Genomic DNA, 16733 nt, shown 5'->3' with positions numbered 1-16733 from the left:
GGGGGGGAATGAGCGAGCGGCTGCGTGGTGCTCAGTTGCCGACTGAGGTTAAACCACGACAACCTCGCAAGAAATTCAAGCACGTGTTTGTTAACGTAATGATTTTGAAAGTTAGATATTACCAAAATGGATGCTGTTATTTAAGAGGATAAATTTTAGGTCTCCAGGCTTGCTCATAAGTGAATTACATCCTAGAGGGGAAAAAAAAAAAAACCCCAAACACCCAAAACAAAATCCAACAAAACCTTACACTGGGAGAATGGATAGATTTAGTGGGTCTTTTTCAGCCCTAGCTTGTAAGTCTTTTTAATTAATGTAAAACAAAATGCAAGATGACAGCCATGAGCGTAAAAAACAGATTGCTGAAAGCTGGGATGACTCCAGACATGGCTCATTTCGTGAGCGTTCCACATAGTCACAACTTAAACTGGGATGTGACCCTCAGTTACTGGGCCAGCAGAGACTGCAGGGACTGAAGAGGTGACAGATGTCCCTGTGGCACTTTGCCACTCAAAATCCTCACTGGCATCAAGCCAAAAAGGATTCCCCTGGAAGTCAAAGTCATGTCATACGAGCTGGCAGTGACTAGACAAATACAATACTCGGGAAAGAAAAGGCCATGCTGTAGGCTGAAGAATTTTGTCTGTATTGGTCCTGAAGTTAATGGGCCAAGCTATCCTCTGCTGCACGAATGCAATCAAGAGGAGAATTTACTCCACCATAAAAAATGAAGTGCTCTGGAGATATGCAAAACCAAGCATGTTTCTGTATTTTTTTTTTCACCTAACAGCATCCATCCCAAAGCATTTAAAAGTCTACCACTCAATGAAGGAGAAAGGCCACGTGACAGTGACCAGGAACACACAGCACTACCAACAGCATGTTCCTGACGCCCATACAGAGTTTATTTCCATCCCAGCAGATCAGAAAAACACAAACATAACCCACATCATCAAGCTTACCCCGAAACATACAGCCCTAACTGTGATGGTGAATGCTTTGTTTCGACAATGCTAACAGAGCTGACCAAGCTGCCAAGTCATAAATTCTGCCTATTTGGAAAGTAAGTTTGCGGCTGTAAAGGCCGTTTCCCTCCCTCCTCTCTTCCAAAGCAGACCAACACACACCTCGGAGATTTTCAGATTTTTTCAGCAGTCTAAGAACAGTTCTCTGATTAAACATTACTTAAGAATTCTACAAACCCTCCTTAACATGCAGACTTGCACTGTGGGGCAGAAGGAGATCCCAACGTGCAATACCGCAGCATGAGAAGAGGGCAAACCCAGTGTGGTTCCTGCAGTGGTACAAGGTGCCAACGGCACATCTGGCAGGGCAATTCTTGCGTGAGCAGGCAGCCCAGCAAACTGCACTCACCGCTCACATCACTTCCACAGCAGTAATTTATGATTAGATGACATACTATGAGAGATACACAAAAGAAAAACGACTACGGAAAGTGATAGATGGAGTCACAGCAAGTAGCATCCCTACCTGCCTTCAGTTTTTAACGTATGGAGTAAAATCCGAAAGGGTTAGTTCCCCAATAGCTACCACTAATTCTGTTTGCAAACCAGAACAAAAGAATAAGCATATAAAAGACGACAATCATAGGTAGCTATGCCTATGACTTCACTCCTCTAGTACAGATTAGAGTGATTCATGTCTAGAAACATAATACTGGCTTTTCAGGGAAAGGTTTCTCCAAAGCCTGCAAGGAACTAAGCCATAGGAAAACTGTCTCGTGTACCTCCAAACTGTACCACACATACTAAAAAATATTTCTAGCTAGCCTATAGCAGCAGCACGCAGCAATCTTCCTAAACCTCCAACGCTCTCGCAGCCCAGAGAGGATGCTGGGCGTAATCAGACTACGCAATAAGGGACTGAGAAAGGAAGACAAAACCATCACGATTTGTTTTCTTTTTCAACCTTCCTCACTACATTTCCAAGTCAGATGATGGAGCTCTGGATTAGTTTCCAGAGCTTACCATGACCCTTATTTTTGAGACAAACAAACAAACAAATAAAAGGAACAAAGAAAGTTTCTCAGATTGTTGCGATTCTGCACAATCCTTTCAAATTTATGATGTGACAAAGGCCTATCCAAATTAGATTCCTGTACAAATCCCACTGGTTTTATGGGATCCGGGAGTCATTTGGATATCAGATTCTATGGAGGCATATTTGAACTTGTCACAGAATATACAAATATTTTACTGATATATATATTGCTATTAACAGATTTTTTTTTCCAGTAGCCACGCTCATTTTTCTTTTTTTTTTTACCGTTAATCTAATTATAGCACAGTGGTATCACCAAGCCTTTATTAATTTCTTTTAATTGATTTAGAACAATTTACTTTTATTAGTAAAGCTACGGAATATTCATCACAACTCTATTATGTAGTGATATCTAATACATTTGGAGTTCAAGACACTTTTAAGACACTCCCAAAGATGTGTTTCAAATAATGTATAGAACCTTCCTCATTACTTGTGTGTCTGATCAAACTTTACAACGATGTGAAGACTTTTAGGTGAGTTTTTTTACAGCTCCTTAATCCCAAAGAATCCTAACCCCACTTTATATTTCAGTATATTAAGTTATGCAGAGAGATTGCTTAAGTGTCCTGGTTTCGGTTGGGATAGAGTTAATTTCCTTCCTAGTAGCTGGTACAATGCTGTGTTTTGGATTTAGCATGAGAATAATGTTGATAAGGCACCCATGTTTTAGTTGTGGGGGGTTGGCGGGGGGGTGGTGGCCGCTGCTCGGGAACCGGCTGGGCATTGGTCGGTGAGCGGTGAGCAATTGCATTGTGCATCACTTGCTTTGTATATTCTAGGATTTTACTCTATTTCAATTACTAAACTGTTTTTATCTCAACCCATGAGCTTTCTCACTTTTACTCTTCATTCTCTCCCTTTTGCATCACTTGCTTTGTATATTCTTCTTCTTAGGATTTTATTCTATTTCAATTACTAAACTGTTTTTATCTCAACCCATGAGTTTTCTCACTTTTACTCTTCCAATTCTCTCCCCTATCCCGCCAGGGCAGGGGGGGAGTGAGCGAGCAGCTGTGTGGTGCTCAGTTGCCGACTGAGGTTAAACCACGACATTAAGCTATCTCTGAAATGAAGCACGACAACCCTTTAATAGCAAAAACACCCCCAGAATTATTCACCTTGGAATTTGGCCAACACACCAATTTAACACATCTACTCCTGCAAAACACATCATGATGCAACAGGGTGACCCTGAGTAGTCAGGACCTTCATTTTATATCTTACCTGCAGGGTAATACTACCAACGGTAATTTCCACTAATGTGTAAGGACACTGGATTCACTCTCGAGTCAAAGAAAACCAGCTGCTGCTCCCCGTAGTCCCTGCAGGTTTTAGCACAACTCCCATCCGAATTCTGCCCTGACACCTCCCTGTTCAGCCTGTGAAATCTCACGTGCTCACAGCACATGACAGTGTGACTGCAAGCGAGCCTCACATTTCCCCTCTGGACCCCAAACTGTTCTAAATGCTGAAGGCATTTCTGCTTACCACTGTTGTTCACAAATATTGTCACTAGCGTCTTCTTAGCACTGTCACTATTCTGAGCCCCACTGCTACCGACTGACGTGGCTGCACAGAGATTAGCACCTATGGATGCATGGGCAACAGCTGGCAGAGGGGCAGAAACAGGCTGCAGACTCACTGAAACTGCTAGAAAGGAATGGCATAATTGTATTTAGAAAAAATAGAGAAAGCACAATTTGTTTGTAGAGACACCATACTAGCACGCTGCTTGGCTGTACTGCCATACTATCACACTAAGTAAAATTTTCAGCTTTGTACAATAGTCCATACTCCCTTCCAGCTTCTTTAGTTCTGTATTTCCTATCAAACGGCACAAGCAAGAGAAATTCAACTTACTCAAGACCACTGTTAGTTTTATGTCCATTCCAACACGTCTATGACTGAATCACTTTGTCCTTCCAAACACCCTCCTACCTTGACATCTCTAAATACTATTCAAAGTAAGCTCCTTCTAAACCTTCCCTGGTAGGAAGGCCAGAGGCAGCAGGCGACAGCAGTCAGCAAGTAGAAGCATACCCTTCCCTAAGCAGAGACAGCCTCATTCTACTCGCCTTCAATTATCAACAAGCCTTCCAAAGCCCCGAGTGTTGAATACTTCCACAAACACCTTGTGTTAACCACAAGTTGTGTGGAACAGCTGCTGCCAAGGAGTTAGCAGCACTGACTACCAAGAATGCTCCCACAGCACTTCACACTAGGATCAGAGTTTAGGATCACAGCAGTCAGAAATGCGAGATGTTGAATCATCATCGCTAGTTATCGCTAGCCTACGACAAGACATAGACCCATCTCTATTCCAGCTATTAAGCTGATGCTTGGCTTGATCTTGACCAAGAAAAAGGTAACTGAAATGGCTGAACAAAAGCCTAACTTAAATATGCCAGTCTACTTCACCCACACACATAACTGGGGTAAGAATTCTTTTTTCCACGCACCAGACTCAAGTGTGTGGCAAGAACCAAAAGGACAGTGAATAAAGGATTTTCTTATTATAGTGTCCTGGTTTTGGCTGGGATAGAGTTAATTTTCCTCCTAGTAGCTGGTATAGTGCTGTGTTTTGGATTTAGCATGAGAATAATGTGATAACACACTGATGTTTCAGTTGTTGCTAAGCCATGTTTATACTAGTCAAGGACTTTTCAACTTCCCATACTCTGCCAGCGAAGAGATGCACAAGAAGCTGGGAGGGGGCACAGCCAGGACAGCTGACCCAAACCGGCCAAAGGGCTATTCCATACAATACGACATCATGCTCAGTATATAAACCGGGAGAAGTTGGCCGGGGGGCAACAACCACTGCTTGGGGACTGGCTGGGCATCGGTCAGCAGGTGGTGAGCAACTGCATTGTGCATCACTTGCTTTGTATATTCTTTTATCATCATCATTATTATTTCCCCTTCCTTTTCAGTCCTATTAAACTGTCTTTATCTCAACCCACAAATTTTACTCCCCCCCCCCCAGTTCTCTCCCCCATCCTGCTGGGTGGAGGGGAGTGAGCGAACGGCTGCGTGGTGTTTAGCTGCCTGCCGGGTTAAACCACAACATATAGTCACGTTTCATTTACTCCCAAATTGTGAAATGCTCATCATTAAGGTTTGATTTGTATAGCATTGCGCATATACCTATGGCCCAACTCACTGTGTTGATACCAACTGAAATCAACAACCAGAACATACCATCCTTGTATCTTTACTTACTTAGGGTTCCATTATAAACTGAATGATTATATAGCATCTGAAACACATAAAAGCCTCCCATCTGGCAATTACTGCTCTTTTTGAGTCCAAATTTCTCATTATTTGAGACAACTAGTGGATAACAACATACTCTGACCTGCACATTAAATGCAAACTCTGTTCAGAGTTACACATCTTTCCATTTGCGGAGAACAGGCAAAAAAAACCCACCCGCAAACCAAAACAAAAAAACCCAACTGAAACTGATTATATCAAATCATGGGTTAAATAGGTAATAATAATAAACTAGTTTTATTCTCACTAGTTTGACTATGTAAGTTAAGTCACAGGAAATACAATTCACCAATTGAATACCCGACTTGCTCAGTCATTTCAAAACTGCTAGAAGGATCAAGTGTTACTCACCACTGAATGCTGATACATACACTTCATAAAAGAAAAAGCATCATCTTCTATGCAAATTATCAACTATCTACTTTTAAGAAACTACTACTTTGGCTGTAGAACATGAATAACTTAGCTAAAGTTCCCTTCTTATTTTTTGAACAGGCCACCCTTTCCAACACCTGCAAAAATCTTACTTCTCTTGCACAGAGAAAAAAAAGCTGTTTCCTGCCTCCTAAACTACTTATTCACAGGACACCTGGCCTCGTCCAGCACCACCATCACGTCAGCTCTAGCCAGCACTCAAAAGTTCTGTTCACAAATAGAGAAATTGAAATTGGTTACATGACTCATTAACAGTTTTTTTAGCTATCAAATAAGACTACTTACTGGATAGGATGTAACCAATCACTGCCATTTCCCTTTAACACCAGTAACAGGAATAATTCTAGACTAAAATAGTTAATTACCCGTAGCAGTTTTATCAACTGAATTATAATCCTCAACAACAGAATCTTCAATCACGTCACTGATTTTCTGCCATGGTTCCAGCTCTTCCTCCTCACATTCCATAAAAAGGTCCGTGTCCGCCATCCTGCAAAGTGAAAAGAAGAGAAAGCTTTATTGGAAAGCTGTGTTTTGTTGGGCAGCAAAAGTCTCATTATAAGAAAAATTCTAATGCCAGAAATATGAACAGTGTTTTTATTTCCTAGTATTCCAAAGAAAAAAAAATTGACTCCACATCCTACTTTAATAGGCTGTGTTTCCTTTTCAGATAATTCTGTGAAGCTGGTGCTGAAAGCCCTTGGTTTTGACTTAAAATTGCAGTGGTTTTGCCTCTCCTGCATAAGAAAACCAACCTAACAGCTTTGAAATCAGAAGTCACCGCCCCAAAACCCCAGTACCTTTAAATAAATTAGTAACTGACTGAAAGAAGGAAGAATCATGCTTTTTGTTCTGTTCGTGGTTTTGAATATTCTAGGATTACTGCCAACACACATGACAGAGATTGAATATCCAAGCTTAAATGAGTAAAAAATGCACGCACAAACGTGCAAACAGTCCTCAGCTAACCTCAGCCGGCCCCTCCAATCAAACCCGCATGGACCCAAACCCCTGCACGCTCCCCCAGCCCCAGCTCCTAATTCCCTGCTACAAGGAAAATGTGACAGACAATTATGAACTAGTTCAAAGAAAAAAAAAAAAAGTAAAGGGATTTTCTGCAATTAGATCTGTAGTTATTGTCTTTCAACTCAAACGAACATTCTCTTGGTCTCTGGAGTAAAGCACCTAATTTACCTTTTCCGCACCACTCGTTACTGGGTATAACCATTACCATATTTATTTAGAGGAAAGACACAACAGACAATTCCAGCCTGTTCGTCTCTCCTCACGAATAAGTCTTTCTTGTTCTTGCCACCAATCTCTTAAACTTCTATCTTGGCTACGTCTTTGTGAGACAGGGCAGCAGAAACAAAGGCATATAAGCACATAAGCAGGGGGTACATCACTGCTAATATAACGACCTTAGAACATTATAATTTGCAGTGTTACTTTTTGCTCCACTATTTACATATCTTCCCACTTTGTTTGCTTTTCTGAGCACCGCTGCACACGGAACACAAGTTTTTATGGATCTGCCTACAGTGACAGTCAAGTATTTTCTCCTGGGACTGCATCTAATCTAGACCTCAATGATGTATAAATCTGTATGTGTTTAAAGTTAAGAGTTCAATTAAACATTCAGACCATCAAGCCAGAATTAAAACCAAGATGATTCACAATTATCAACAGTCTCAAGTGTCCTACAGGATCTCTCTTCTGGGAAGGTGGGAAGAGTTGCCACCAAAGGTCTTCAAAAAGCTGATTTTCACTACTATTACTGAGATCTAATCAATAGACACACATTTCCAATCACTTTGACAACTTACAAGCCATTAAGCCAAGCTGCTGAAAGGAGCTTTCTCCCAGACCCAGTTTTGCATTGTTTCAGGATTTGGTTGTTTCTAAACTTCACTTATAAATGACGCTTACGCAAAATTTTAATTCTCCTTAATAATACATTTAGGAGTCTTAAACCAATATGACTAATTCTAGAAGCTCAACTGCATTTTATTATAGGAAATAAGACACCACAAAAACTGAATTTCCTCGTTTCCCCACCTGGGCTACAGTAAAAAAGAATCGATTCTTTCCCCTCTACTATCAACCACTAGAAAGGCTGGCGAGCAGAACAAGTGGCAGTTCTGTACTGTAAGTAGATGGGAATCAAGATGTCTAGAAGGGACTTTGCTCTTCTTGATTACATTTTGGTGGCCAAAGAGACCGTTATGATTGCATTTTGTCATCTTTACTGCCATAAAAATCCGATGAGAAATGTTCTGAGACAAACTGGCCAAAACAAACAGCTTATAATAGGGGACAAGCAAGAAAATAATCCCACTCATGTGCAGACAATCTGTGTTCTCAATAGCCACAGAAAACAGTGATGACCAGAAGGCTTAAACACAGAGTAACATTTATTAGCTCACTGTTGAAAAACTAGACGAGACGTAGCTTTAAAATATAAGCTGGATTAAGTAACCACAGAGCAATTAAATTGTAAGTCATATCATTAAGCTACATCTACCCTTCTTGTCCTAACACTGTAATTTTTATTTATATTGTGCCACACTAGCCGTAAAATGCAAAAGCATGATCATCAGGAATTTCCTGCAACATGACATGAAGCCAAAACAAAATTTTGACAAATGTTGAAGTAACTGTCTTAACCAGGTAAGCCTCAAAAAAGAAAAAAAAAAATATATTCCTAAAAACATGTTATTGTTTGCCAAATTCAAATTGCCAGCAGTTTTTTTGAAGCCACACACACCATTGTTTTCCCCTAGATACGGGCAGCCTCTCAGACTCTCATTTTTCTGTGTTGTATTTGTCTAAAAAGCATTCACAGAGCTTATACTGCGATGCTGTAGTCACATGATGGTGTTTTTACCAAGAAATACTCATTTTAGTTTTACACTTGGTTATACTAATACACATAATTCTCACTTCCCAATTATGCTTTTGAAGCACAGCAATATTCATTTTAAGAATAACATAAAGAATGATATTTAAAGGAAGCCCATCGCACCACTCATGTTCAGTAGCTGATCCTCCTTTGTTCCCCACTTCCACCACATTCATATCAATAAAAAAAGTAAAAGTCATTCGTCCGATCCTGCACACAACTCTGAACGACTAGTCCTGCCATTACTCCTATGAGAATACAGAGCAGCAGCACTTTTAACTAAACTGGTTTATGCCTATTCACACGTACTGCCAACTTGAAATATTTATTTAATATAGCTATCCCCATGCCTCACAATTTTGTGTATTTACAGTGCAGAATCTTAAATAATAAATGAAAACATTTCTGTATAATTTCACTTTTGATCCCTATGAAATTGGATCTGCCCTTCCTTTACGAAGGCCTTTAAAAGACAAAGGGCCCCCAAAGTCCAAGCCAACTGACAAATAACTCACTCCTACCAAGACTACCTCTTTTAGTCTTTTAAGAGGGCTTGGGGGGACCCAAATAGATTGCTCAAATTGAGGATGTTTGTGGGCTCGTTCAGCTATCAGGAAAAACTCCTGGTAGAGAAATATTATCTAGTATTGTGATTTTACAAGGGAAGTATAAAGAATCCTGTTTCTCTGGACACAGGTAGAACAAGAGAGAGTTTCTTTTCTCACCATTTCAAGTCCTTCTCAGTCAACTTTTAGCCTAAAAAGTACACTTCCAGGAGCTTTAAATGACCTTGCCTCTTCCAGCTGTCCCCCAAGCGCTCTGCTCTGGTATTCTGTCCAGAGATGCAAGCACATCTCCTCGCTGTTATCACACCTTCCCAGCATGCGCTTTGAGATGAGAAAAACCCAGTAACAGCTCAGGCTTGCCAAGTCGGCCAGTGCATCCACTAGCAAGTTACCAGCAAGCAAGGGGACTTTTAATGGTTCCTCATGCAAAATGAGGAGGCTGTGCTTTGCATGCTGTAACACTGCCTGGAGCGCAACACTGAAACAGACTTAAACCAACTACAGAGTCCAGAAGAGAGCTAGAAAATGTGATCTTCAAGAAAAGATGGAATGACCTGGAGTTGTGCCATCTATAGAGATTACTGAAGCACAATAATCTTCAGATATATAAAAGGCTATTATTGCAAAGTGGAAGGAAGCAGTCTGTTCTCCACATCTGTGATGGAAACAAGAAATGAAGGGCTCAAATTGAAGAACAGAAGATTCCAACTTAGACACCAAAAAACCTTCTAGGAATAAAGATGAAGCACTGCAACAGGCTGCCGAGGGAACTCATGACATTTCCAGTTCTGGATGCCCCTGGGAACAGACAGATCTGTAAGAGAAGGTATATATACTGTAAGGGAGGCAGGGTGGATTAAATGTCTTGCTGGGGACATTTGAGGCTCCATTTTTCTACAGTATTGTGTAATTCATGAAGTAAACATGTATTACCAGATATTTCTGCACTACTACAAAACAGCAAGTATACTTTAATTGTTGACACCGAGGCTTTTATTGCTTAGGAAGCAATTAAATACTCCTGTAACAGTTAACTCTCTTCATCTTGCTGATTACACAAAACATTATTAATAAATATAGCACATAAACCAAATAACCCCAACTTAACACATCCAAATTCCTGCTCATAAATACTGTATAAAGCAGTAGTTGTTTAAATGTGTCCATTAAACTTTTCACAGAAACATATGCCTAAAACTAGTCTTAGTAAAACATCTTGTAATCAATGAGAAAAAAAGCCAACTGATTTTAAAAAATCAAGTCTCTTGTCAAATAAAGTTACATTAGTATATTTAAAAAAAGAGTATTGTAATAATCCTAATATACAATTAGCCAAGTGTATTACATTAAGCATGAAAAAGCTCACATTCTCCATAGCACCCATCACCTGCATGCTTCAAAGGCATTACTAGCGTCTTCATTTATGTAAAACCTGCAGTGTAAAAAAATTTTATTAACCTTATCTCAAAGGCGGGAAACAGAGTTCAGTGAAATTAGCGACCTGCCAAAGATTCTACTAGCAGTGAGTGGCTTCGCCAGAAATAAAACTCAAGATGCCCAGCCCTTGTTCACATCACTCAACACAAACTTCCTCCTGTTCTGTTCAAAAAAAAAAAAAAAAAGGGGACAAGAAAACCCCGACAAAAATAATTTCTGAATGACAAATGGCAAGAAAATAGGTTCCAAGAAACGAAGCTCTGAAATACAAGTTTATGCTAGAGAACTGCTTAGCAGGGGAAAGCAAGAATCAAGGAGCCTTAAATATCATTTTCTCTGCCTATTAACATAAACTTTTTTATAATTACAAGATCTTAGTAAAAACAAGCAAAATCTCATGAGATATAGACTAAGATCTTGAATGGATAGCCATTACAACTGATCAATAACTACATATTTATGATTTTCAATATTCATCCTTCACAGAAACATCTAGAAAAAAACCCTCCGTGAAGCTTCTAGGACAAAGCTTCTCTTCGCTGGCAAAACCGGTGACGCTTACAACAGTAACTATTTGTCTGGAATCATATTACTCCATGCCAGACAAGTAACAGCGCCTTAATGCTATAGTGATGGGCAGTCTATAAATAGTCAGGATGAATAACCTGGTCTAATAATTAAAGCATGCACATATGTCTGCCCAGGAAGGTTAGAACTACAGAGGAAGTCTTTGCACACATTGTAAAAAAAAAAAAAAATAAAAATTATTATTCAACACCTCATAATTATTCAAAAGATGCAAAGACAAAATGCTAAAGAGACTGTAGTTACAAGCTTCTTTTGACACTAACTTACATTATGCGCATAGTATTTCATCTGTTCATATCAAATGAACTAAGAAAATGTCTCCTCTCTTCTATAATGTAACAGCTTTGTTTTTCAAAGCTTTGATCTTGAATATTTTTGTATGCAAGAAGCCTGAAGCCTTTGCTCATTAAAATGATTAAGCCAAATGATAAATACTCTACATTTAGCTTTTCAGCACATAGTTGGCAGATGCTTGGTTGAAAAATATGGATGCCAAAAAAATTTACAAAAAAAAAATTACAAAGTGTTCTAGACACACTGCAAGAAATAAAGCCTTTCAGACTGAAAGGTATTTTCTCTCCCCTTTAGTTGGAAAATGGGAGAAGACCTTCAGGGAAAGAGCCAGTATCTATTAGCCTTACACAAATAACTGGCCCAACTGCAACACATAGACCCTTTATTTTTTGTCAGCTGATGTGGTTCATACTCATTGTTGCCATACAGGGGCAAAAAGCCAACAGCCATTAAACTCTTGTATTAAAAGGCTGGCCACCTGATTACATCCTCTGATCAACGTGATCACCATTACCAGGGGAAATCAAACAATAAAGATTTTTTATTTGCATACAACTAGACAGATTACCCTCATGAGAAAAGGAGAAATCCTTCTCTTTTCGCCTATGCCTCACTGCAAAAAGAAAATAAAATATTCTCCCTCGTAATTCCAACTGAAATTTGGAATCTAAGACCCAATTGCATTTATTTACCAATGAACCACTTTCACATAGTTAGAAAGAGATCAGATATAATCCCTACAGACCGCCATTATTTTCTCAAGAGAAAATGACTGAACAGGTAGGAAGGACAAGACATTGTACTCTGGTTTAAAAGATCGCTGGCACTTTCAGTCTTCAAAACCATCTCAATAAACAAAATAAACACTTAGTCCAGTTTCTCCACCTAAATAATGAGGTGGCAAACAAAGGACTCGGCTACCACAATGCAAGTTTTAACTCAGTAAATTCACTGACTTAGAGTGATGCAAGCGGAGAGAATCAGGTCCCAAGTGTTTTCTATTACCTAAAGCACCTGTGGATAGCAGGTTTTACATGACAGCTGCAGAATAAGGCAGCTGTGTCCCATTGAAGTGATCTCTAAAAGATGTGTGGTTATATATTTACAGTTTTATTCACAGCTTGATATTATTTGACACAAAGCAAACAAGTTATGACATACATATGCTGTATATACACACACTTCGTTTTAAAAAGGACTTCAAATTAATGACTCGTTCACAGTGTTCTTCAAAATTCAGATGGTGGGATGCACTACTCTTCCTATACAAGCTTCACTTTCTAAGGCTTTTAATTAAAAAAAAAAGTATAAATAAATCAGTACTTGTCAGGGCACCGCTGGTGGCCCAATTTCTGCCTACTGGGTGAAATCATCTGCAACACAATCAGCCTTACGGGCATACTAGCAGGTCAGAAATAAATACGTACTCCATGATATAGGTGACTTGGTAAAGCAAAAAGCTGAATTTTGTTTGAAGACAAACAAAGAGGAGAGATAGAGACTATTATCCCAGAGGGACAGAGACAATTACCCAGAATTTCACAACGCCCTCCCCTCCAACGCAACGTTACCTACGGAGGTACGAATATAGCCACATATTTTACTGACAGAAAAACAGGGAAGAATTCATCGGCCATGCGCGGATCAAATGCGGGAAGTTTTGACAGAGCGGTGAAGGCCCCAGGAACCTCCGCTCCTACCTCTCACTCCCCTTGAGCTGCTTGTATTGCCTGTCTCTGGATAGGAATGAACTCTGGGTGCAAATACATTTACGCTCTGACCATCACAAAATGGGTAGCAGATTCAGTCATTTTCAATAACACATATCCCAATCTTAAAAGATACCACCAAGCCTTCACAAATCCTAATTTAAAGCTTTATTCACATTTTCAAAAGAGAATATGCATCTTCGTGTGAATTTACAATGTAAAAAAACAAGTGAATATGCAGTGAGAATCAATCCAAGTATTAGCACATAGCATTAACGTGCTAGTGGGGTTTTTCTTTTTTTAAAGAAAAAAGTCCCAACTGACTCCCACGGGGAACCCATGCTCACAGCTGACTATTAGTGATGAAGGACTGAATGAAAGCTGAGGAAATAGGTTATGAACTTTAAAGACGGGCCCTGCATCTTCCAAAAGTCTATGACTAACGAATTTTAGCACAAAGGTGACTCCTGCAAGTTCTCGCACAGAGCTTCCATCTCATTCCCCGACGCCACACCTGGCAGCACAGCAGTTTGGGACAGAGCTGGCACAAAGAAGCCCCAGGACAAAGAGCAAGTCCCTGCAAGGTATCCGCACAGGGAATCTCTGCAACAGCTCCTAGAGAGAAGATGTGGGCTGGCAATCAGGCTTACGGGGAAGGAAGAAATACACCCAGGGCAAACTGCATCCTACCGACTGCACTGAAACGAGGGAATGCGGCTGCTCTACCCTGCAATGAAAGGCGGAGGTAGGTTGTGCACAAACTACATCCCAGAAGACTACATTTTTAGCATCAAGCGTATAAACTTTCTTCATCCTTCTTGCCAAAGGTTTGTCAGTTTTTATGCCGGTCTAGATTTGCTATTGAAGATTTAATTGCAGCAAGGTTATAATGCTATCAATACCCCAATCCTTTCCCCTAACTGTAAAACAACCTCCTCCCTTCCTGTCAGTCCAGAAAAGAAAATCTAAAATGTAAGATTGAGGGTCTGCCTTTAAAAGACCTACAAATAAGCTTGAGGAGATGATTCAATGCACGCTTTAGGACAGAAACTAATGCATAAATCAACTTCTCTTGTCCAAGTTCTCCTTCTGAACGGCCACTTCTTCTCTCCATTATGTCTCCCCTTGGTGAACACGCAGCCTCAACAGAATTGCTGTCTTGTTACTTATTTTGTCGCTTACTTTCAATAATGTGTACTTAACGGCAAGGAACACATCTTAACTTTTTAAGACCCTAGAAACCTGACGAGGTTACATTAAATGCAAATGAATCCTACGATAAAGGTTTCTGCTGTCAAGACACGCTGCAATCCCTGCCCCGGAAAAAAGATAATGCTCTTCAGTGGCTTTTAATGACTAACTGGCACAGCCTAAAACTGATATAATCTAAGCGATGAAAATACATATTGGATGATGTTTTCATTACTGTTTATATGGCTATTCATCATGAGCAACACCTCTGACAGAAGAGGGGAGGTGAAAGGCACCGCGCAAGTTGAATGCCAGAGTTCAACAGTTACATCCTTCAGGCCAAGGTAAATTTACTTTCTGTTGACTGATGTGGTTGACTTGACTTTGCTGGGTACTGAAACAGTTTCAAAAGGCATATTACATTTCCTATGAATGCTATCATTTAGAGTCCTATATGTTTTATTAAAGGCTTTGAAGTGTGTGATGCCTACTAATTAAAATGTATTATTACACACTCAATTATAACGATTGTTATCTGCCTTAAAGTTTGAACTGCAGAGTGATGAAAACAAACCGCTTTCTGATTATTTGTCTCTACAGACTGGCTTAACACTTTTGGCCTATTTTGTGAGCATGGGACTACTCACTGTAGAGTACAGTGAAACTTCTAGAGTCCAAGAGCGTGTCTGTAGCTAATGTTTCTGCAACGGGCTCTTTTGTGAGGAGACAGTATGGAGCACGCCACTCATGTCAATGTGGATGCGGGTCTACTTGCACGAAGACAGTTGGAGGTTCTCTGACAGTATCTAAGCAGCTGTGGGGATGGTGCACACAAAAAACATAACCGTATATATCCACAAACACAAGACCAACTGTAAGTAACATTTGCAGAACCACGCACCCAGCCAGAGCTTAACGCGGCAACAGAGAGCAAGCTCCCTGGGCAGGCAGCCCTGTAGGACAGCCTTATGCACGCTAATAATTACATGACTGAAAAGAGAGCGTGCACACAGTAAGCCTGGCTTCACATTCAAGGGTAAAAATTAACAACTGCAGCAACCTGAAGCTATGAGACAGTATACACGGAAAACCAGAGTAGGGAAGATGCATAATTCGTATATCCTTGCAAAGTATTTCCTAAAAGAAGCAACAGATCCCCCCCTATCCTCTACCCCCACTTCCGATCACTCACTCCTGCCCCATTTGGTATGTCTTGGCGACAGCTGCAACTGCTGCCAAGTTAATAAAAATAAAGCTGTGTGTGTTGTCATGTGTTGCGTGTTTTCTGCAAGGGTGTTGGGCAGCAGGCTTCATGCCTCTCCTTCATCTCCACACATGCTTTATGTCGCATCCTAGCCAAGGGGAAGAAGCAGAGAGCGAGGATGCCCTAATGCAGCAGCCTGGGTTCCCCAGATACCAAGAAGAGCAGGACCACAGCGAGGGCTGGGCAAACATCTTGATGATACCAAACATCCAATTTTTAATATCTGTAGCTGGAAGAATCAGCCATGGGGTATTCTGCACAGATCTTCCAGTGAGCCCAGTCCTTCTCCAGAAGGACCCACTAAACTGAATTCCTGACCCAGCCACGGGGCAGGCGAGCAGATATGTCAGGGGCACGCTGCTTACCGGGGAGAAAGCACTGGCCAAGGGCAGCGAGCAATCTGTGATTTCTTGTTAGTGTAAGGGGACGGAGCAGGCGAGGAAGCATAGGGAGAGGGCCTGCAAGCTCAGGGAAACAAATAGAAAGAACATTTTCCCCTCTACACCTACTCGGATGTGCTTGGGAAGAGCCCCTTCCACCAGGGCTGTGGGCAGGGAGCCCAGCGCCAAGGTGGTGAGACCTCTCTTGTCACCAGAGGATGACACCGAAGGGAGAAGCAAGCGGCAGGGCAGGCAGACCCCACCGCCCAAGGGAAGCCGCTGAGGAGAGGGGCAGGCTGGCAGGCCCAGCTCCCCTCGGCCTCAGACAAGGCGGCAATGGAGAGGGGGAACCGCTCTGTGAAGGTGGAGGACACGCAGGCCGAGGAGGGGGCTCTCACCCTCTGAAGGGGTGAGCAGAGACTCCCCCCACCGTTAACTTCCCTTAAAAAGGGGCAGAAAGGACATTTCTCCAGAGAAGTAAAGCAAAACCCACCCTCAGCGTATTGTGGCGGCTAAGAAAGAGAGAGAAAAATAATCCCCGTGCCCAACATGGCCGCCCACCCAGCGCCAGCCATGGGAAAAAGAGGAGGGGGAGGCAAGACGGGGGGGAGGCGGCCGCCCCATCCC

The 16733-nt window shown here is 41.2% G+C and overlaps 1 protein-coding gene across 2 annotated transcripts in view; it reads right to left on the bottom strand.

Annotated features, from left to right (window-relative positions):
- Nucleotides 1-6264, bottom strand: part of POGZ (pogo transposable element with ZNF domain) — a 28472-nt gene extending 22208 nt beyond the window's left edge. For both annotated transcript variants that reach the window (XM_009281221.2, XM_009281222.2), the window contains exon 1: nt 6141-6264. In XM_009281221.2, the coding sequence (XP_009279496.1) occupies nt 6141-6264 (124 nt within the window). The remainder of the gene's footprint in view (nt 1-6140) is intronic.
- Between the last annotated feature and the right edge of the window lie 10469 nt (nt 6265-16733).

Source organism: Aptenodytes forsteri, unplaced genomic scaffold (assembly GCF_000699145.1).
Source record: "Aptenodytes forsteri isolate BGI_AS27 unplaced genomic scaffold, ASM69914v1 Scaffold276, whole genome shotgun sequence".
NCBI classification, from domain to species: Eukaryota; Metazoa; Chordata; class Aves; order Sphenisciformes; family Spheniscidae; genus Aptenodytes; species Aptenodytes forsteri.
The sequence above is the reverse complement of the archived record's forward strand: the minus strand, read 5'-3'. Positions and strand labels throughout refer to the sequence as shown.